This window comes from Glandiceps talaboti, chromosome 9, assembly GCF_964340395.1.
Source record: "Glandiceps talaboti chromosome 9, keGlaTala1.1, whole genome shotgun sequence".
Lineage (NCBI taxonomy): Eukaryota > Metazoa > Hemichordata > Enteropneusta > Spengelidae > Glandiceps > Glandiceps talaboti.
In genome coordinates, this window is record NC_135557.1 from 18,477,486 (window position 1) to 18,500,039 (window position 22,554).

At 35.7% G+C, this 22,554-nt stretch overlaps 2 protein-coding genes across 2 annotated transcripts in view; both read right to left on the reverse strand.

The window, feature by feature from the left end:
* Window positions 1-18,875, reverse strand: part of LOC144440414 (uncharacterized) — a 29,336-nt gene extending 10,461 nt beyond the window's left edge. Inside the window, exons 1-9 of the mRNA XM_078129785.1 lie at window positions 18,872-18,875; window positions 17,872-18,219; window positions 14,355-14,633; window positions 11,914-12,225; window positions 9,758-10,084; window positions 9,071-9,400; window positions 7,450-7,779; window positions 6,008-6,304; window positions 2,975-3,271 (exon numbers count right to left, since the gene is read on the reverse strand). Coding sequence (XP_077985911.1) covers window positions 2,975-3,271; window positions 6,008-6,304; window positions 7,450-7,779; window positions 9,071-9,400; window positions 9,758-10,084; window positions 11,914-12,225; window positions 14,355-14,633; window positions 17,872-18,219; window positions 18,872-18,875 — 2,524 coding nt within the window. The remainder of the gene's footprint in view (window positions 1-2,974; window positions 3,272-6,007; window positions 6,305-7,449; window positions 7,780-9,070; window positions 9,401-9,757; window positions 10,085-11,913; window positions 12,226-14,354; window positions 14,634-17,871; window positions 18,220-18,871) is intronic.
* The window catches only part of LOC144439702 (uncharacterized), a 90,580-nt gene that overhangs the window by 37,819 nt on the left and 30,207 nt on the right, over window positions 1-22,554 (reverse strand). The window lies entirely within an intron of this gene.

A 22,554-nucleotide genomic window follows, 5' to 3' on the forward strand; every position in this document is an offset into this window, starting at 1 on the left:
GTGTAGCTATTTGGTTGGAGTTACATGTCAATTCAAGGGAACAACATGAAAAGATGTGTTCTCCGCTGTTACATTTGATTACGTTATTTCATCGAAATTCTAAAATAAAACAGGATAAACAGCATAAAATAAAGATGATAAATTCAGTATCTGAAGAATATCTTTTCTAATATTTCAAAGGAACAATATGAATATATACATATTTAGTTTAGTTATTCAGCGTGAAGGCACTCTTACATTCGATTACGCAACGAACTTTCTCTTGGTCAGTCATGAATAAAGGTTGAAAGTAACAGCAGAGACACATTCTAATGTACCACCCAACCCCAACCACCAACCCACCAGAAAATAGTATCTTAAATCAAATTTTATTGCATTGTTAGCCATCATTCCAAGTTTTTTATTACTCAAATAAAATCTGACATTCAAATCCTCAACAAAAACAACATGGAATGTACCCTTCTACATCTTTTGGTAATTCCCATACACAAATAACCTTTATTGCTGGGAATAAGTAGTCACATGCCAACTTGATGACTAAGTCTATCTCATTTTGACACCATTGCAAAGTGGGAAATTAATGAGCCCTCATGAAATGCCTTTAACAACGATTCATTTACTTTTTAACATGATATTTCTACAGAACATAGAATACAGAACAAATAACAAAAACGTTCTAAAGTAGCTGCCATATTGACTTTTTCCATTGCTCTAGAATGTATCTCAATTGATCAAAAGTGGGGGTGAAACATTCAGAAGGTTTCTAAAGGTGTTTTACTGAGTGATGTTTCTTTTCTATCTAATATTTGCAGGAGGTCCAATTTATGTAACTTGTATGCTAATATTGAGGTAAAATTTCAAATTTTGTGTAGACCTAAACTTGGACTCTATATCCTGTGTAGAATGTACCTGTCCAGCATTCAATACTACATGTGTAGATACGTATTAAAACCAGATGCCAGATCTGAAAAGGAATATTTTTAATGTGTGTATGTACACTTGATAACAAGCGACTTCTGTCGTTTAGATTTCAAAATCAGTTCAAGAGATTTCGAAAAGGACCGTAAACAAGCGGAGTTGCTAAACTACAAACTCCACGATTACATCTGTTGTAAGTATTCATTGCAGATTTGAATGTCGTGTACTAGTATATGTTTTGTTGTACTGTCATGTGTGTTGGCGATTTTTCGCCCAAAACTCAACATATAATCTATACACTGAAAGTTTATTTTTAGGACCAGACAGACTATTACGTCGCATTATATAAGCTTACACTCAAATGTTATGTTACAACATGACAAACGTTCACAGGCACAGACAAACCGATAAAAGAGTCGCGTGAACCACAGACAAGTACATGTATGTGCATGAACCTACAACAGAGGGGCGTGCCCGGTGTTGTTTTTGTACCAATATTTGTCAGTTTGATAGTGATAAGAAGTAGACTTTTTATTTCGTTCTGATCACAGGCGTTTCTATATAACTCCTGCAATGGTAGTATATGTACAAATATACAGCGTCAAAATGATTTAATGTGTATGTATACATATAACGGGAATATTGATTAACGTTCAGTATATGCAGTTGTCATGGGGAGGGTCATGTTTTACAAAATGGGACAAAGGGGAGGGTCACTTTTTACGAATGGAGAATGGGGGGGGGGGAGGGTCATGTTTTTCTTAACAGACCATGTGTGATTTCCTCCGCCCCCTGTAAATACTGAAGGCTCCCTAAACCAACCAGAGTATTCAAAGTAACTGAAATAATTCATGGTTGGCGTACATTTTTGAAAGAATAGCAATCAGCAACATCAAAAAATACAGGAAATCAAATAAACCTGAAGCATCATACATAATATGCAAATGATATGCAAATAAATAAGCCAGAATTTATAATATTGTGATTAAAATGCAAAATTATACAACAGTCTACAAGTTTATCGTCAACAGGATGCCCATAAGTACATTTATACAGATATAAAGCAATCGTACAGTTCACATATTTTAATTTGCCATCAATATACAGAAAAACCATGATTTTACATCATTTATGAAATTGCTGCAAAAATTACCCTTAATATTGAAATAAAAATTGCCAACATATATTTTTTAATTGCTCAGATGATGGGGAACACAATGATATATGTTGGCAAAAATTAACATGAATTTCACACGAAACCCAAAAATCTGCCATATGCCCCCGCACTATATGCATTGTCAAGTCAATGAACAGATTCTATATGGAAACCTGCTTCCTGCACAAGTCACTTTGTAGTGAAATGGTTATAGAGCATGTCTTTGGATAGATAGGTAGCTACAGAACTATAGGTATTGTGTTCGAGACCCACCAAGGTAAGGGCGATTTTTTACACAGTATTAGGCAGGGGAGCATATATTGTGGCTGCATTGTAACAGTGACAAGGTGGGACAGTGCCATAGAAATTATTAACAAGCTGCGGACAGTTTCTTTCATGGATTAACGGTATGCGGACACTTTCTTTGTTTGGAAGTATCCCGTTAAATAAAAAAGTATCTGCCAAATGGAATGGAGAGCACAATTGAAACAATAGGGAGGAAATGAAATTGAGAGCACAGTTGAAACAATGGGCACAAATCGGAAAGGAGTATATATAACTATCTTTAACACCAGAAAAACCACTCAGATAAACATGGTTAAACCGGTATACACAAGTCAAGCGAACTTAGATATAACAAAGAGATCGACAGAGATCAGTTGTGTTACTTCTCAGAAGATGGTTGATTGGAGTTGTAGGTGAATATTCAACAGAAGTTTTCAGTTACATATAATTTACTGCCAGTATCTGCTATGAGATACAAGTTATGCTTACATCAAATTGTAATGTTTTGTATAGTTTGTGGCTTTATAGTCCTGACATGGTGTACTTATAAGTAACTCCCATGTACATGGTACCTACTAAATTAATATAGAATTTACATATAAGACAACTACTCACCATACGTTTTAGAGGTATATTCATTAGAGTAAGGTCCTAGTCCCAGACTATTCTCAGCTCTGGCTTTAAGCACGTATGTAGTATTTTCAGTCAAATCAGTAATTGTCATTTGAGTGTTTCTAGTGCCTTGTCCATCTGATGGCCATGGTTTCCAGTCTTCATGTGTTGAGTTGTGATATTCCACATAATACATTATACTTTCAGGTTCTCCTCCATCAAAACCAGGAATTATCTCAATAGTTAGGCTAGTGTAACTTCTTGATTTTATTTCAATGTTTGTTGGAGCATCTGGATCACCTACAATAAGATCATTCTCACTGATTAAAAACGGTAATCTTGAATCAACATATATATTTATCTCTCATGGCAATATGTGATTTTACTGATTGACAGATCTATTTGCAGTATTAAATCAACATATACCTACCTGAAAGGAATTAAATTCAATGACGCTTCAGACTTACAAAAATTGTTTACATAGTCAAATCCTAGAGCTCTGTGATTGTTATTTACTTCAACAAAACATTCACTGTATAATAGTCTATATATTAAATTACAGAAACTCACTGAGTAACAAACACTGACTGCCTTCGCAAACTGCTTATCCTTCAAGTGAAATCATTGGCCATACATTGTATTTTACAATAGTATACGCGAACTAGCTATTTGGTGTGTATTCGTAAAGAATATGACTCAATTTGAATAAACCAAGGTAGAATCCATACATGCAGAGCCAAAGGAAAAATCGCAAGCATATATCTACGAATTAACAAGTGACTGATGGACAATTTCAACTTTGGGTCATGCGTATGATGTCCTATGCTTCAGCCCCCGAGTGCTACCTAATTTAAGATAGGAATGAGTTTAGGTATTGTGAGTTTACGCCGATGAAAATATACGATGTGTCGTACCTAATAAAAGTTTGTTTATGTTCATTTTGACACAATGTTTTTACGATTTTATTGAATAATAACAAATAAACATAATTATCGACAGAAGCAACAGAATGTTGTCAGAAGAAAACTATAAACGGGTTGTCGGTGGCCGAGTGGTTAAACCACTTGTCTCTTACCACTGCGGTCGGGGTTCGAACCCCCATTCAGGGTTCGATTAAATTTACCACGCTGTAAGTAAGAAGAGTGTCGTTCAGTTTGACTCTACCGAACAATGCAGGTTTTCCCCGGGTACTCCGGTTTCCTCCTGCATTAACACTGAACCCATGAGGGATGGCTCTCACTGGACTTCTTGGGAGACAAGTGTTTATATGCTTAAAGAGATTCTAGGACAACTGCCCCCCGGACAATTGCCCCCGGACAATTGCCCCCGAAGGACAACTGCCCCCCGGACAATTGCCCCCGAAGGACAACTGCCCCCCGGACAATTGCCCCCGAAGGACAACTGCCCCCCGGACAATTGCCCCCGAAGGACAACTGCCCCCCGGACTACTGCCCCCCAACGAAAAAAAAACTAGTATAGATGTACGGGTTTGTCAATCATTAAAAAGTCACCGTCGGCAACGTACCGCCGCAACTTGCGTACATTATACTCACTACATTCACATGTTTTACTCTTGTTATCTGTGATAATTGTTACGTCATTCATAAATGTTGGCATGATGATTTAACTTACCGCCGTAATTCACATAATTTTCTGGAACATTCTTCTCCTCTTTTCAACCAGTTAACAATTCTCGACGTGTTTAAGTTACACAAGTATTTAGTAGGTGTTTTTGTTTACGACTTAATACATAATAATTTACCACACTCTATGACCGATTATTGCACGCTGTTTAATAATGAATACAATACACGACAGAAGGCTCAGGGCAATTTATGTATTCCGCCAGTGAAGACATCAGTTGGACAACAATCAATATCATATACAGGTGTTGTGAGTCGTAGAGCTGAACGGTATAAGTATGGATAGTTCACACTCTCATACTCTCGTACGGGATCGTTCAGGTCACAAGTCGGGAATTAGTCACGACTGAGAAGAGATTTCGGCTTGCCAGAATCACCTACCCGAGTGCTCGTGTGCTTCTGGATGTTTAATTCTCACTTTAAGAATACTTCCAATACAATGGAATTTACACAACCACTAAATATAGAAAATCACACCATAAGATCACGCCATCATAAAAGTTATTATATACTTTTCTCAAACCAATCATGTGAATTTCAGTTACATCATGTTTGCCCAGATTCGTCATCGCCAGTCTATTTCTGACCTATGGCCTACAATGCCGAAATGTAGAATCTATTCCCACAATTCCGAAATACGATATTTTGGATCGTAACACAGGTGCAACTACATGGAACGACATCAAATACAATATCAGGAAAGAACCAACACGACATAGTTTCAAGCGGTCACTTAAAGTGGATTTACTGAAAGAATATATATAGCATAGTTGGCATTCTTCACCGAACTTTCTTCTCATCACTTGTAAAATGACTGGAGTCACCATTTACTGTCACCAAAGTCTTACGAGAATGTACATTCTGAGTCTCAATATTTTTTCTACTTTTGACTCGTTTTCTATCTTGTTACCTGTATATTTTGTATTGAACTGATAATAAATAAATCTTTTCCAGTAAAAAAATGACTTCGTGTTTGTGTTTGTACAAACCCGTACATCTGTAATACTAGTTTTTTTTTTCGTTCGGGGGCAGTAGTCCGGGGGGCAGTTGTCCTTCGGGGGCAGTTGTCCGGGGGGCAATTGTCCAGGGGGCAGTTGTCCTTCGGGGGCAGTTGTCCGGGGGGCAATTGTCCTTCGGGGGCAATTGTCCGGGGGCAATTGTCCGGGGGGCAGTTGTCCGGGGGCAGTTGTCCTGTTACCGCTTAAAGAACTATCCAGTATAAATAAAGATTATTATAAACTAGTTATCATGTTAACAGGAGCTCAGGGCAATTTCGGAACAGAACATGTCCAAAAGGTACATAGGACAAAGTCAGGGGCGATTCAGAATACTTCTCGCAGGTAATCACAAGCTTGATTACAATCTTTTATTAAAATTCAAAAACATAACTTACTTTGTCCTAGTAGTGTAACAGTGAAATTTACACTGCCTATGTTATTGTCAGCTTTACAGGTATAATTTCCATGATCAATTCTCTCTGTTCTGTTCAACAAAAGTGTGCTCTTAAATTGAGTTCCAATGTTTGATTCCTTGATAGAAAATTTGTCATTGATGTCCACCTCATTACCATCCTTGTACCATGTTATTGTTGCATCAGGATTACTATCAATTTCACAAATCAGTGTGGCTGGTTCTCCTTCATCTGCTGCTGATTTTGAATTTTCAGTTTCATTTAAAACAAACGGTGTGTCTGCAAGTAAGATAAATATGTTTACAAACAACACTTACAGTATTTAAACAATAATGTTCGCCCTCCCAGCCCATAATGGACGAAAGCAAACTTGAACGACATAATGGGCGAGGCGACAGCCGAGCCCATTATGGAGTGCAAAGTTTGTTTGAGTATTGTTATGCTCGTTCCGGGGCCGCGATGCCCAATAACGGCGTACATTATCAGTAATAATGTACAGCGATGATGTCACAAAATTCACTGGAATTGGTAATGCTATAATATAATTAAAAATGAAGCAAACTTGAAATAACTATAGACTGATGCAAGACTTAGTCAAAATTTAGCCATTTTTGCTTGGAAGTATTGTGTGGTTGCAATTATAATTTGGTCAATGTTAAAAGTCATCATATGTAAAGTGTCATCAATTCAACACAATCATATATTCTGATTTGTCACTTGGCCAACATATTATGATATATATTTAAATAAACTTATTGCTTGCGTCAATGAAAAAAATAGTAGTTATTTTTAAAGTATATATGAAGAAGGAAATCATTGAAAAAAGTGATTACATTTATGAGATGTTGTTGACAGTTATGAGCCGAAGTCTTGTGTTGTCTGGCCGGCAAGCACAACAGAAAACAGTAAATTTCAGATTCTATCATCATTAACAGTGAAATTGATCTGCTTAATTATTAGTAGCAATATTGGTATCTGTGCATTTATTTCAAAATGATTGTACTGTATCTGAATAAGGTTATTTTGGATCATTAGTTGACATTCACTAAATAAACAATATGACACACATACTAAGTATCATTAATGTTTAGATACAGTTTTCTCATATAGAATAACGTTCTATAATTTCATATTCCGAAATTATTGAAGAAATAGATGAACTGTTGAATCAATTTTTCATTGATGCAATGTCTCACATTTAATAATGATGAGCATTGAAAATATTAACCATGTATGCAAGTATTGCTACTTTTTCATTGTATGATGTTTATATGAGGGATTTGATTTTTAATTCAAAAGTAATATATGACTCAAAATCCAATTTTTGCTCCTATGGGAGTAACTGATATACTGCTAGGCAAAGTTTGTGATAAGTTAGTTAAAGCAACATTAATATATTTGTACAAAAACTTTGTATGACTTACAATGAACGCTAAGTTGGATTGGATCTGATTCCACTACATTGCCACTGAATTGGTCATTCCTGCCTTTACATGTGTATATATCCTGGTTATGGTATGGAGTCAATGTAATGGTGAGCTGTTGTGTAGTGACTTTGCCATTATCATCTCCATTTGATTGTTCAGCAGATCCCATTGTCTCTCCTTCACTTTCACTCCACAATTCACCATTCTTATACCAGGAGATAGTAGCTACTGGATTACTACTTTCTGTTGTGCAGGTCAATGTTAAGGTCATGTCTTCTTGTACTGGATTTAACTTGTCAGCTGATAGGGACACTTGCAAAGGGGGAACTGGAAAAGTATAAATATATAATGAATGAGGATAAGGAGGTCACTTGCATGTTATTAGTTTGCCGTCAGTTATGTGAAAGGTGTCTGTCAACTTGTTCTTGTTCAATTTATCTGGAACTTTACCTCTGCTACAAAAAATAAATAAATAAAAAGATAGTGATAAATAAATAGATATGCCACAGTGAAAAACTTCCGTTCCTAACTCAGTGACTGCAGGTCTCAGTACAGAATTTGTCATAAATCATGCCCTCTTTTTTGACTCCCAACTAGCACAGGGACAATGAGAATAACCCATGTATCTGTCTGCCTATGCAACTACATCATTTCCCACATCCACATTTCATCTGCAACCAAACCTGGTACAATTATTTGGTACTACAGTTACATACATGTGCATGTCCTTTAATTTTGTGACCTTAACATTTATAGCAGATGTGAGCAGCAATATTTTATGGCCATAGGATGACTTTTTGTTTCGAGTAGATATCAAATTCTGCATGATTTTGAAATTATTTGTCACAACCATATTTTATCCATCAGTTGACAACATATTGTTGGTTCTATGGCTTCAAAAATAGAAGACTTCTCTTTCTGATAATGAACAAATCAAGATACAGAAACAAATCTCATACTACTGTACCTTGTTAATGTTTCTTTAATTTTGATATCAATGGCATTGCAACAGTAGACACCTAATTACTGTTTGGCCTCCCAGCATATGCGATTCAGAAACCTGAAATGATTCAGTATTCTGCAGCTCGTTTAGTTATTAGAGAGAAGTGTAATCACCTTACCCCTTTTCTCAAAGTGTTACACTGGCTACCAGTACAACACCGTACAGAATTTAAAATTCTCTGCTTAACATTCAAAGTAATTCATGGTTTTGTACCTGGCTATCTTAGTTGGTTACTTACCTGTCGTAGCCCCATACGTGTTTTACGCAGTAACTCACGGAATGAAATTTACTTACACCAACCACTCAGCAATACTGCTTATTATGGTGACAGAGCATTCTCAATTTGTGTCCCACACTTGTGGAATGCTCTGCCATCGTATCTGCAGAGTGTCACTACATTCCAGGCATTTAAATCAGGTCTCAAGACCTATTTCTTCAATGAGACTTTTGCTTGAGTCTGTTTTTGTACTCGTTTTTCTGTGCTTTGTAAAGCGCATTGTGATAGTTATATGGAATGCGCTATATAAGAAAATTAGATTAGATTAATTTCATGGCGACTCCTCTATCATGAAACTGGTAGATTATTTTTATACAAATATTAAGTTGTATACTCACAGTAGACATTAATTCCTTGGTTTGCTGACTCTACTTTTGTATTCATAGGAAATTGACTGTTTCTTGCATGACATTGAAATCTTACACCATTGTGAGATTGGCTTAAGGTGATATGTAGTTCCTGTCTTGTTTTTTCACCACCATTGTCACTGTCACTGGTTGTGGAAGTCTTTATGGTTTCTATTGTAGAACTTGTCAGAGATACATCATTCTTAAACCAAGATATGTCAGCATGTGGATTACTACTTTCTGTTTCACAAACCAATATCAAGGTATTGCCACTCTTAACAGGATTAGTGTACCCAGTAAGTGTCACAGACGATGGTTTAACTAGATTTAAAAGAAGTGGAAAACAGTAACAGTTTATTGAAAATACATTCCTTGATGTAACACATTCCAGATAAATTTGGACGCACCAAAGACTTTTATGTCATTCACAATATTACAGTGCAGAAATTTGATAACTTCATCCATGTTACCATTTCCTTTAATAAAGATTTTTATTGACATATTTTTCATTCTAATGTGGTCTACTTACAATACACATTTCCTTAACGATTGGTTGTACTTCATTTGTATTGTGCAATGTACTTACAATGCACTACGACCTAGCACATCTTCATTTAAATTCCTGTATTTATAAAGATTCCATTTGACATATTCTTCATACAAATGTAATATACTTACAATATACTGTGATCTCCTTGTTGGCAGATTGTACTTCATAAGTACTGTAATGACTATTCTTTGCTTTACATTGGTACCGTGCTCCATTGTGACTTGGCTTTAGAGTGATCTCCAACTCCTGTTTCCTTTCTTGCCCATTATATTCACCATTAGAATCCTGTACAGTATTTGTACTCTCACCATTACCACTACTCCATGGATTACCATTCTTATACCAGGATATCTCAGCTGCTGGATTACTACTTCCTGTTGTACAAGTCAGAGTTAATGTCTCATCTTCTTTTCTAGGTGATGAATATCCACTGATAGTTACAGATGTGGGAGGAACTGAAAGATTTAGTTTAAAAATTATTTGATTAGCAAATACAATGATCATTACGATCATTTCATGTTTTACTCTCTGTCCAATAACACACATAATGACATGAATTATATAAACAATATATACTATACCATATACAACATGAATATGTGTGAAGTTTAGTTATATTACAGTACAGTACTAATGTAGGACAATATAAAGAAATTGTCAGATTAATGAATATAGACAGTGTTAAAGTCAAAGAATTAAAGAGTAATGGGATTATCTATTATTAAATCAATAGAGCTGTTTAGTTACATAATGAAAATATAAACGTATGTGACTAGTTAATTTAGATGAGTTTCATAGCAAACGTTTATATCGCCGAATTCGTAAAACAATTACTTAATATGTAAATAGAGCTCTCATATAAACTTTTCTTGTATCTCTGCACATTCCGGCGGTTTATTTAGTGAGCTGCAAATTCTTGATATATTCAATTTTTTCAAATTTAACTTTGTATTTTCATTACATGACTTTTTAAAGAACGAGTTATCTCACCATCTTACAGATTATTGCACTCCATTAGTTCATGATTATAGTACTAGGTTCATGATTAGGGGGAAATCTCCTTCTACCAAGCTAAGGTAATCAATACATACAGAGGCAAATTTGCAATAACTTCCACAGGTATGGTGTTAGGGCACAGTCTACCACCTGGCATCAGATCATGATTCCCTTAAACATACAACTGGCGGCGCCTGAGACCATTTTTGCATATGACTGACTGTATGTTGGGAGGTGGAGAACTTGTGATTACTCACTGGCAAGTAATCACCAAAATATAAACATTCCCTATATCTGGGTTTTACACATGTAAATGCCGCATATTTGAATGATCCTGAATGACACACAATCTAAGCAGCTGTTTGCAGGGGAATTGTCTCATTTGGAGAGGGTTTTTTTTCATTCTATGAAACAAACATACTGATTTTCAACTAATTTGTGTATCAAGTTACCATCCTACGACATTCACAAACAATTTGTACATGATACATAACCTGTGTTGTGTTTCTCGAAGCACAGAAAAAATGCTGAAAACAAGACCTAGAAGCTAGTGCTCTGTACAGCAGTTTGAATTTCCCGCATTTGCATAGATTAGCCAAAATCTCTTTATATAGGGCAGTTCTATCTTTAACAGTACACCCATTTAAAGACTATATCCATTAATTGTATTTTGTGTATTTAATTACTTGTCTATTTGTTCTATATTTAATATCCATTTTACACTTCCCGCTGGTTAAGATTTAAGTGTAACTTTATAACATTCCTGTATTTATGGATTCAGACTTGACTAGCATTATGCTATTTTTCTGACTCTCATTACCTAATAACATGTATCTACTATATATTAGCAATTTAATTTGTGGGAAAAGCAATAACATTTTAATTATAACAACCGACTTTTTTATTTTTAAATACTTTTGTTTTAAAAATGTTTGCACTTTGTTATTTATAGAAACGGAAATACTAAAATTTATTCTGCTGTAATAAATCGCTGTCCAACTACATTTGTATATATATATATTTGATTGAAATTAGCAGCCTCAGCCTTTCAACTTCAAGAGAAATTCACATTGATTTTAAAGTACATATTCAAAGAGAGGAAAATATTTAACCAAACATAACATTAACATTTAAAGTATATTCTTATATGACGATGACTTGTAACGTTGGTGAAATTTGTGTAAACATAACCTTCGAATCAATGTATGGCTAACATTGTTGTTATCTTCCGACATAGTAAAAGTCAATACCACAGCAAAATATAAACCATAATGCATTCAATACTTACAGTAGACAGTAAACGTCAGTTCACATTCCAATGGATTAGATAGAGCAGTATTGGTGGCTTTACATGTGTATGTTGCTGTGTTGTCACTCTTACCAATATAGAAGTCATATGTTCTTTCAATAGTATTACCATTGACTGATTGTGTTGATGATAATGGACCTGATGCCTCATTTTTATACCACTGTACTGTTGCCGTCGGTTTGCCATCAGTAGCTTCACATGTTAGGGTTACACCAGTGTTAATAAGATAATAGGAAGGTGTCCCGGAATGTGGAGATGGAGACCGAGTACAGGTTGGTTCACCAGGAGGATCTGATAACATAATGTTTAAGTGAATATTAAAAACGTAGAAGTAGTCACCCTTTTTATCGATGTGAATGTAATTGTATTTATCAACTATTACTATAGATTGACAAACATTTAATTTTACCCAACATTCAGAGTATATAGTGTACTTCTAGTCAGACATACTATTTGTCAAAATAAGCTTTGTAAGGATGCAAAACGGAAGCAAGGAATAGTGCCACCTCTTTACCTGTGAGAAGGTGACATATCTTACACAGTGTGTTCTACCACACTTAACCCAATATGTCCATTACAAGTTAGTGTTCCTGGAAATATTACACATTGACCCCTCGGAAAACACTGTAATCAAATTAAATCATGTGTATGGACGGCAGCTCAACACATCAATTGTTTCCATCTCGTTGGCATGAAAAATTATATTGTTTGAAGTATAAATGTGTTTGCAATTATTTATGGAACTCATGACAAGACGCATGTGGATCTTTCTTGTGAAATCATTATGTGTGGTTAACCAGGTCCATTTGTTATGGTCTTCATCGGGGTTCTTGGATGTTCCCCCTGTTATACAGTGATTTCTGTTAACTGGTGAAGTTACCAGAAGTCGATGCTAGGATCAGCTCTTTCTGTTTGTATCTTATTTTGTTGACATGAACTTTGTGTTCGCCATAATTCAATTACAATTAAATAGGAGAACAGCATAAATTTGAAAACTATAAAACGTGAAGGAAAACTGTGTCATCAAGTATGCAAATATTCACCCGGGATTTTCGAATAGCCGGATAGTCTTAACTCGATATAGAACATCGAAAAATAAAATGTAACACTTTGAAGATATAAAAATTGACAAGAATTATTTCAGTTTTAGAATATTTCATGAATCATATGTTCATTAAGAGTTTGATATTTAGCAGAGATTCTGTACAAAATAATACCATTGTTTAAAATGTCAACTCAAGTCTAGCTACTGCTGTGGAATAACTTTAATTTACACGAATTCTCGATACTGAGTCGTTATGGTTGTCTTTCCAACGCTAAGATGAATACAGAAACGTCGTCCTTCTTACATCTGCGTAAATAGCACTTTTAAATCGACGATAGAACACCCGTTACCGATGTCCTTCGAGCTCACACCGGGTCTCTGCGATGGTGAGCCAGAATATCGTTGACATTCTCTCAGGCGAAGCTGTCCGTTTAGTGGTCGTCTGGATCATGATAGTCTTCTAGTACTTGTACAATAAATTATGGACTCCTAAGTAGAGACCGCCAATATTTCCAACTTCTGACAGCTCGTGCTGTTATCCGATTGAACCCGGGGTTCTTCCACAAATGTTACTTTCTGTTGTCTGTCAATATGTGCAACTTGAATTCTTAATTGCAAGTGTCTTTCTATGACAAAGAGATCCTTTGTCAGGATTTAGTCACCACACGGTAGCCTCCACCCCCCCCTCTCTCTCTCTCTCTCTCTCTCTCTCTCTCTCTCTCTCTCTCTCTCTCTCTCTCTCTCTCTCTCTCTCTCTCTCTCTCTCTCTCTCTCTCTATCTCAGACAACACAGACTGTACTCCACTTTAGTTGTCGAATCATGAACCAAAGTATAGAAGAGTAATCACACTGTTAGTGCAAGAGTGTATTCTAGAGTCGGCACAAGACGGAACCCCGGGGCAGAACTCAGCACATCGGTCCATCCCGGGCTGGTTCTGTCTCTGTATTAAGCATTTCACCTTATAACCTTATAACACACGATTATAAACTAAGAACCGTATGTAAGTGGTGTTATTATATTCCAATAGGATTGTATGATTGTCAGTAACGCGAAATAAAGTACTGACAATACCAATAGATCATAAGATCATAACGTTATGTTTGACTATGTATTAAATTATGAGCTGAGTACCGTTCGCCAGTATGTAAGCCTGCTCGAACTTTAGCCAATATTGCCAAACTATTTGTATTTAATACCACCATTCAGAAGTACGATATTTTGGATCGTAACACAAGCTTTAGCAAGAGAAAAACATCAGTTTTGTGTTATGTTACAATAGAAGCATAGCATACAAATAATGATCAATTTGTCCAATACTCTTGATTATCATTCACTGAGAATAAAATAACGATCATATCATATTTAGGTACTTACAGTTCACAGTCAGTGTAGCAGGGTAAGATATAACCTCTGAACCATAACCATTATCAGCTACACAATTGTATATACCATCATCACTCCTATTAATGTCATCTATAACTAATGATCCACCAGTTACACGGTACTTTGGTGAGTAGGTTTGCAAGACACGGCCATCCTTTGTCCAGTTGTAAGTAGGGGCTGGATTACCATCAGCCAGACAGGACAATGTTACAGGTGCTGTCCCCTCATCTGTTGACACACTTGACGGGTGGCGAATTATTGATGGAGGAACTGTGTACAAAAGACAATGATATGACAGATATAATTAACAATTCACGCGCAATGGTTGCTACAGGTCTTTAACATAATTCTTTATAATAAAAACTACTACACCCTTTTAGCTCTGACCAATAGACTGTGACCCATGCCTTCGTAACGCATGGGTCACAATATTTACTTTGGTGATATAAATGTGCTCGTTACAAATAGAGATCACCATTTACCATATTAAAACTTTTCATGAAAACAGTGCATAGAAGTCTGAACAACAACAACAACAACAACAACAACAACAACAACAACAACAACAACGACAACGACGACGACGACGACGACACCGTGTAGATCATTTCACATTGAGATAATTTCTTCGCAAAATATTCACTATCTTTGGACGATTGAATCGATTTGCAAATGCAAGCGAAAATGAAAAGTATTTTAAAAAGATACAAGGTGATTGCAGGTTGCAATGCATTTTAAATGAAAAATCGGTTTTCGAATGCAGGCGAAAGCGAATTTAAATTGGAAATCGATTGCTGATGTAAATTTGTACGACAGAAACCTTTTTGAAAATGTATAATTTGTGACACACTGGGACTTCTCTTTTGCCTTAGTCTACTGGGATGCCAAGGTGTTTCCAGTAACTGGGATCGGGGTTTCCTAAGAGGAAAACACACAATTGATGACCGTTCTTTTTCTGTTCACATTGTTGTTTTGCTTTGTATAGCCACACAGATGCCAACCCTTATCTCTTGGGGGTTCTTCAGTCTAGTCATGGTATTTCAATCCGTCAGTCTTGAGGACCGTGTTTAATTCTTACAACCCCCCCCCCCTTTCGCCTACAATTGCCATCACTCTGCTTCAAACAGGGTTCAACTTGCCTAAACTGGCACCATGTTTCATATTGACCCAATCTGCCATTGACTAGATTAGAAGTACCCTCTGCCCGAGGAGTATTTTCTGGTTGCTATGATCTTCTTTGACTTTTTTTTCACTAGTTATTTTGTGTCTTGTGTTATTGTATTTTGTCTTCCTTATTATGGTTTCTGCTTTACTTTTGGATGTGCGTGTACACTCCACATTAAAAGGCATATCATAGTTTATACGAACAGGATGACAGATTCTAGGTCTAGAGGTCTATGCAAAAAAGGGGAGAAGAACATCTGTCGAAATTGAAGCAGGGGTAGTAGTTGAAATGCTATCTATTCAACGTTTTCATCAAAAAGGTTTATCACGGTAAATCGTAACCTCTATCTGTAACGAGCACATGTATATCAAACATCTACAACTGGTTAGTTTCAAAAATTAGCGATGGTGGATGACGAACTTAAATTGTCTGTTTCCAGAGATGGTAAATATATAACGATTTGTCCGTGATGACCTAGACAAAGTCGATAGGGATTTGTCTTCAAGAATTGGTGAAGAACACGGCGAAATCTTGGAAGCCTTAAAACGAAACCATAATGGGCTATGGAAAAACCTAATAAACTATGGAAATATTTCCGATGGGCTTCCGTTAGAGTCTGACATCTTCCTTCGTACCTAATAGATCTTCTGAAGATGAGTAAGAAGCAGATGCAAGACGAGTAAAGCCCTCAACCCGAACTACAGTAATGCGCCTCACAAGAGTACTAGTGAATGTGCTATTGAAGTACAACGATGAATGAAAGCACCACGCGTTAACCTACATCTCGTCCGTAACTTAGAATGTACAACATAATTATGCACAAAATGTCAACTGACACTCTAGACCTCTCATTTCTGCAATTTTTTAAAACGAAGGAAATGACCATGTTCGAACGACAAGTGAACGGTTTGACTTCAACCTTAACTTTATGGAATAATGAAAGGCGCATTTTTTTTTAATGAATACAGCGACATAAATAAATGCGAATCACATGAAGGTGGGTCGTTACCTGGCACAATGGTTGGAAGCCTTGGGAATACATTATACACCCTACTATTCACCAGCGCTTAATCCAACCGAGTGTGTCTTCGGGAACTCAAAACATACATTCCAATTACCACATATCCTCAAACTGAATTGAGTAATCCTATGCCTAATATCATGAAATTACAAATTGTATAGAAGCTGTACATCCACGGGGTGCCAGCTACAATCAACAGTGACCACCTTGTCAACTGTGATTCCTTTGTTTGTGCAGACATAAACAGTGTCTACTTCCACACACATATCGCCATACCGATGTGATTTTATTAGTCGGAAAGTTGTAACATAATTTAAATTGCTTTAACCGATTTTCTGTCACAAGCGTTTTAGGATTGTGACTGTTTTGTTCACCAGGGTAAACAGTTCCATATTGCAGTGTCGGTACATTGGGAATCTCAAAGGGTTATACTGTTTTTTTTGTATGATTGCTGCTTTTTCATCACATTTGTACTTAGTTCTTCAATTATTGTAAGCATTGCAAGTATAGGTACTAAAAGTGATTTAATTTAGTTAATGATCTTTATGTCTTCATGCGTCTGTACCTTTATACGTGAGGGGGTGGAGCTTCATCTTATCACCATTGATTCCACTAGAACCTGCACTTTGGTATTCCAATAAGTTACATATCATGAGGAGCTGGCATAAGCGAATTGACACTGAATACATGATGACGCAAGAATCGTTTTCGTTTCCCAATCAAAAGCCATTGGTGTTACTTTTTTTCGAACATTTATTGATGAATATGTTTACAATAATGACACCAGAGAGTGAGTTGTCTAACATTAATCTCTATAAATTATGTGATTTGCTGGTTTAACTCATTGTCACTCTATCCACGTTTCGACTGCAACCCATTTTCTTACAGTAATCTTCTTTTCATTTCAAAGAATATTGATTTATGTAAATACAAAACATTAATAATTCAATGATATCAATATTAAACATGTTTGTTTATTTGTTATAAAAACTTGGCCATTTCGTGTAATGGGATTGTTTTCTATGCCCATTTCATGACCTTGGCACTGGTTATGGCCACTGAAATATCGTCAGCAACTCCCAATATCTCCAGATAGGCTAAGTCTCAGTATAAAAATCGGAGAGAATTGTGAAAAAATATGGACAGTTAAGTTTACTGTGACATTGTATTAGTCATTCGAACAACGGTTATGTTAAAAATGCGGAAATTAGTAATCTGAAGAACAGTTGTAATTTGAACACTCCCACGTGATATATCTAAGTAGATCTTTATTTGTGGAAAACATTTAAAACATTGATTGAAGAGAAATGTGTTTTACTTACCTATAATAGTAATAGTTAAACTTCCTCTGTCGTTTACTATGCCATGATCATAGTTCACAGAACAAGTATACACTTGGTTATTTCTTGATGAAGTTACTGGTATGACTAGACTTGTACTGTCTGTTAAGCTGTATTCTGAATCATATCCATATTGCCAGGCTGTCCATTGATGATCAGTTATTTGAACTATTGACTCTGAGCAATATGCCCCAAAACACCATTCCAGATAATATAAGTTTGAGCATCCCTCTGTTGAGTAGACACACTGTGCTGTTATATGTTCATTTTCACTGGCATAAACAGTTTGACCATTTGGACTTGTAACAGTCACTGTACATACTGACGTCACTATAAAATAAAAAAATGAACGCAAAAACAGTTAGTGTAGAAAATTTGCCTTTCACCCTCTCTTCGTTTGAATTGAATCAAAGATAATTGTTTGAAATGCTTGACAGAAATATGAAATTATTTGTATTGTTCCTTCTATAGGGGAGTATGGTGTGAGACTTCTTTCTACAACAGTTTGTCAGTATGTATGTGTTTGTTTCTTGTTGAATGTGAACAAACTGTCTCAAAACTGCTCCATTATATCTTAAGTAACGTATTCTTTGTTGTGGGTATAGATTTAAGTGGAAAGTGGGTAGGTAATCCAAATTATACCTTTCTGACGTATATAGGGAAGAGGACAATTTTGACTTATCATAGTATGTATATGTCATAGTATATGCCCGCGATTTTGACAAGCTTATGTGATTTCTCAATATCACAAAGTACGACTCTAGAAATCGTCAAAGCACAACCTTCATATGATTGTGATATTAATTAAACTAGTGAAAATGTTTGTTCCTAGCAAAGGTGGATTTTTACCTGTTAAAATTCAAATTGACATGCTATATAGCAGCTCGAAAAACACCATATACCCACCATATAGTATACATTTGGGCCTTGTCTCCCCCTTTTGGGTGATTCTAAAGCGAACCATATCATATATGGTGATTACCCATGGTGACTGTATTGTCATTCTCGTAATTACTTTACCATACATGTATGTTATTTTTGTCAGTCTTGATTTATGTTGTTTATTGTTTGTGTTTAGTTGTTTTTGTTTGATTGTTGTTGTTGTTGTTGTTGTTGTTGTTGTTGTTGTTGTTGTTGTTGTTTGTCGTAAAACAACTATACAAGCCGCTTGGGCTCCATGTAATGTGAGCTTGCGTTCAAAACAATTTAAAGTAAAACTTTTTCGTCAGAAGTGGAGTATGTTAAATGTACGCTCTAGCGAAATTTACGGCTAGAGTCTAGTTTCAGTTGGCGTGACAAAAAAATCCTATTGACTGGCTTAGGTATCATCACGTACAAGAACGTTTCTAATCAGATTACTATTTACACTGTGATGTAGGTACGCAGTTCTTTGTTATCACCAATTGAAGGTATTCCAAGTTAATTATGTATGGTTTGCGTCGATTACAAACCCCTTGGTCCTGATATATCGACACGCATGGTAGTATGAAATCATGTCACCACCCTTATTTGATTTTATGAAATATCTTACCAAATTATATACTTATTTTCAATAACTAGTCAATTTGCGAATGTTGTTGCTGACCATAAGAACTTTTAAAACCAGGTTTATACTAAATGCCTTGCGTAAGGACAAAGACATAGATTTTGCCTAAGCACATATTGATGGAGTGCCAAACACTGAGGTCCTATACATGGTGCACCCCTTTTCGTAAATTAATCCAATGTAATTATGTGAAAGTGGAAGTATTAGTACTAAAGACAATGCCTAATTAACAAAATGTGCAAAGAGTATAAACTGCATCAACAAGCGACCTATCGGTCAGAATAGCTCCGCTGTTTTTTTGTTTTTTTTAATTTAATTTTTTTATTTTGGTCTCCAGCTCTTCACTATGCAGTTTTGTTTTAGCGATGTAATAAAGTGGTTACTGGTTTCATATGATGTCTCACTATAAAACACATTTTACACAGAAGTTGGTAATGTATTGTACTTTTATACCATAGTCACCATTTTATAACAAAAATCTACTGTTATGAAAAATTCTAACAAGCTTAATTATGGAATTTGAAGTTTGCATTCTATAACATGGAATAATTATGTAGATTCATTAATAATGCAAATTACCTATTAGTATAAAAAATACAAAAAACATGTACACTTTGTTATCATCAATGAACAAACTAAATTATTTGGAATTTGAAGATTGTTTTCTTAAGCTATGGCCCATTTACCGAAAATCATTATTTATGCAAATTATTCAGTAAAACAAAAAACTAAAACCACGCCAACAGGCTTTTTAGGATATATGTGTTTTGCTATGGTTGATGTATATGCCAAATTATATGGAATTTAAAGTGTACATTCTTTAACTTTATTGCAACCATATAGGAAATTGATAATTATATTGGGTACATAAGTGTATACATATGTTTAGGACATGAATTTAAGAAAATAGCTTGACTAAATCAAGTGACAATTGCTCGTTCAAGGACAAAACAACATGGGAATTCAACGAGCCCTCTCTGTTGAACTTATTGTTGTGGTTAACTTTGTTTGAAGCAGGCATGTTCAGATTCAAGCCCTCACAAGAATAACTGATTGAATAATAACTGTATGTCTGTCTGATGATAGAAGTGAAAACTGATGAATGGGTTGAATGCTCTTTAAACATACTAATATCTATTGACTGGCTATCTATTCTCAATTCAAAGAGCTTATATCGATCGATTTCGAGACTGTTAGTATAATCATATGTCTACATTTTTCCTACTTGTGGTTTGTTTTGTTGATGCGTGTTTTTGACGTGCAATGAATATTAATTTCAGCATGATCCTTGGGCCAACCTCACATACATGATGTATCGTACACATATCCGGACTGTATCAATAACTTGCACCAACTTTTGTTTGAGACGCAATCACAAATCCGAGTGTGCGGTAATTAATGGCTGTCAAGAGAGAGAGATCGTATGGAATATTCCTGAAACAACATATATTTATCATTATAGGCTCCCAAATCTATCCATGAATTGATATAATTTTTGGCAGTGCAAATAAGGTACTAACTTGTACATATAGCGTTCAGCTTGTTTACAACAAATAACTCTGCACTTACCATTATTCGTCTGTATACATACACACAAAACTACCATTATCCAGTTCACTGTTAAACTGTTCATTGTTTCTTCTCACACACAAAAACGTTTATGTCCACCGTGATAGACGTTGTACTGGCATTGATTTAGCATGGGTGTATAGTAAAACCTTCCTGGTTCAAGACACTTTAACAATTGATTCTTTGTATATATAAAACAATTAACGTTGAGGGCGCAACTGAATGGTTTCTCACATACTACTTAAAATCACTAAACAGTCATGTACGAATTCCCATAGTCAATTTAACTTTGATTTTTGTTTAGATGTTTACAGACCGTGCTATATTTTGGCAAGGATCAAATGTATTCAACCAATTCTATTTAAATTGGTACAACAAACGAGTAATGGCTTCGTTCATTGCGTTCATTATTTACAGAAAGTTCTCCGTAAAACAAACTGGTCTGTTGTCTTGGGATCGAGGTGTGGTGTACTTGTCTTTAGTTCTATCTACTTTCGCAATTGATTCTTCATTATCCTATTTTATTGGTTGGCAATGCGTTGTTTTTAACCATACACGTACAACAAACATTGCCCACCTTGATGTATAATTGTTGACAGCATTTTTGTAAGAGTAACTAACGTCTGGGCTATCAGAAAACAAACTGATATGGACCATGTAGATGTCTCCTTTGCAAATTCAAAGGAGACAGTTTCCAAGCTTAGGTAACAATGACAATATTTTCGATTTCGGCATCGTCAAACATGGTAGTGAGTCTTCGAGAGCTGACTACTATACATACACTGTAGAAAATAACTGACCGACCGACCGAAGTTGAATCCAAGCTAAGCATGCGCAATATGCATGAGATTACAAGAGACACTGATCTTCTAGCACCAGGTAGAAGAGGCAGTTCCAAGCACCTTCAGTTCCTTCAGTTTAAACACCAAGCGTATCATCACAAGTTTATTCCCTAAAACCATTAGGGACTGGAACGCACTAAACCATATCATGATATGGAAGGGTGGGTGGGTGGGTGAATGGATGCGTTTGGTGATATCTTTCTAGCCTTGACACAGTTAATCGTATTACCATAGCATTGCACATTACATTTCTAAGAGACACAAAGACACAATCGCTTCGGCGTTTGCAAATATTGTCTTTACAAGCACCGTGAACGGGTTGAGAAGTTGTCAAAAAATGGATTTGTTTCTGTTTTTGACCATTTTGAACGTTTTTCATTTTCACGTTTACTGGCTTATTACACAGACTAGGGAATTTGTGGTTATTTTATTGGATAATTGATGTAAAGGACGAGGAACTCACGAGACGGATTGTTCAAAACTGGTTACAAGATACAACACAAATTGTCTTTTTGACAAATAGGAGCAAGGATTTGGACCAAAATATCAAAATTTGTCAAGAATTGTTTACATTTTTATTTGTGATGACAACTGTAATTTTTCAAAATCGAAATTGCCTTCTACAACGTGAAAAAAAATATAATAATATACACACGTCAAACTGCATCATAATGTACCCAATCTACACTTTAATGTTATCGATGTTGC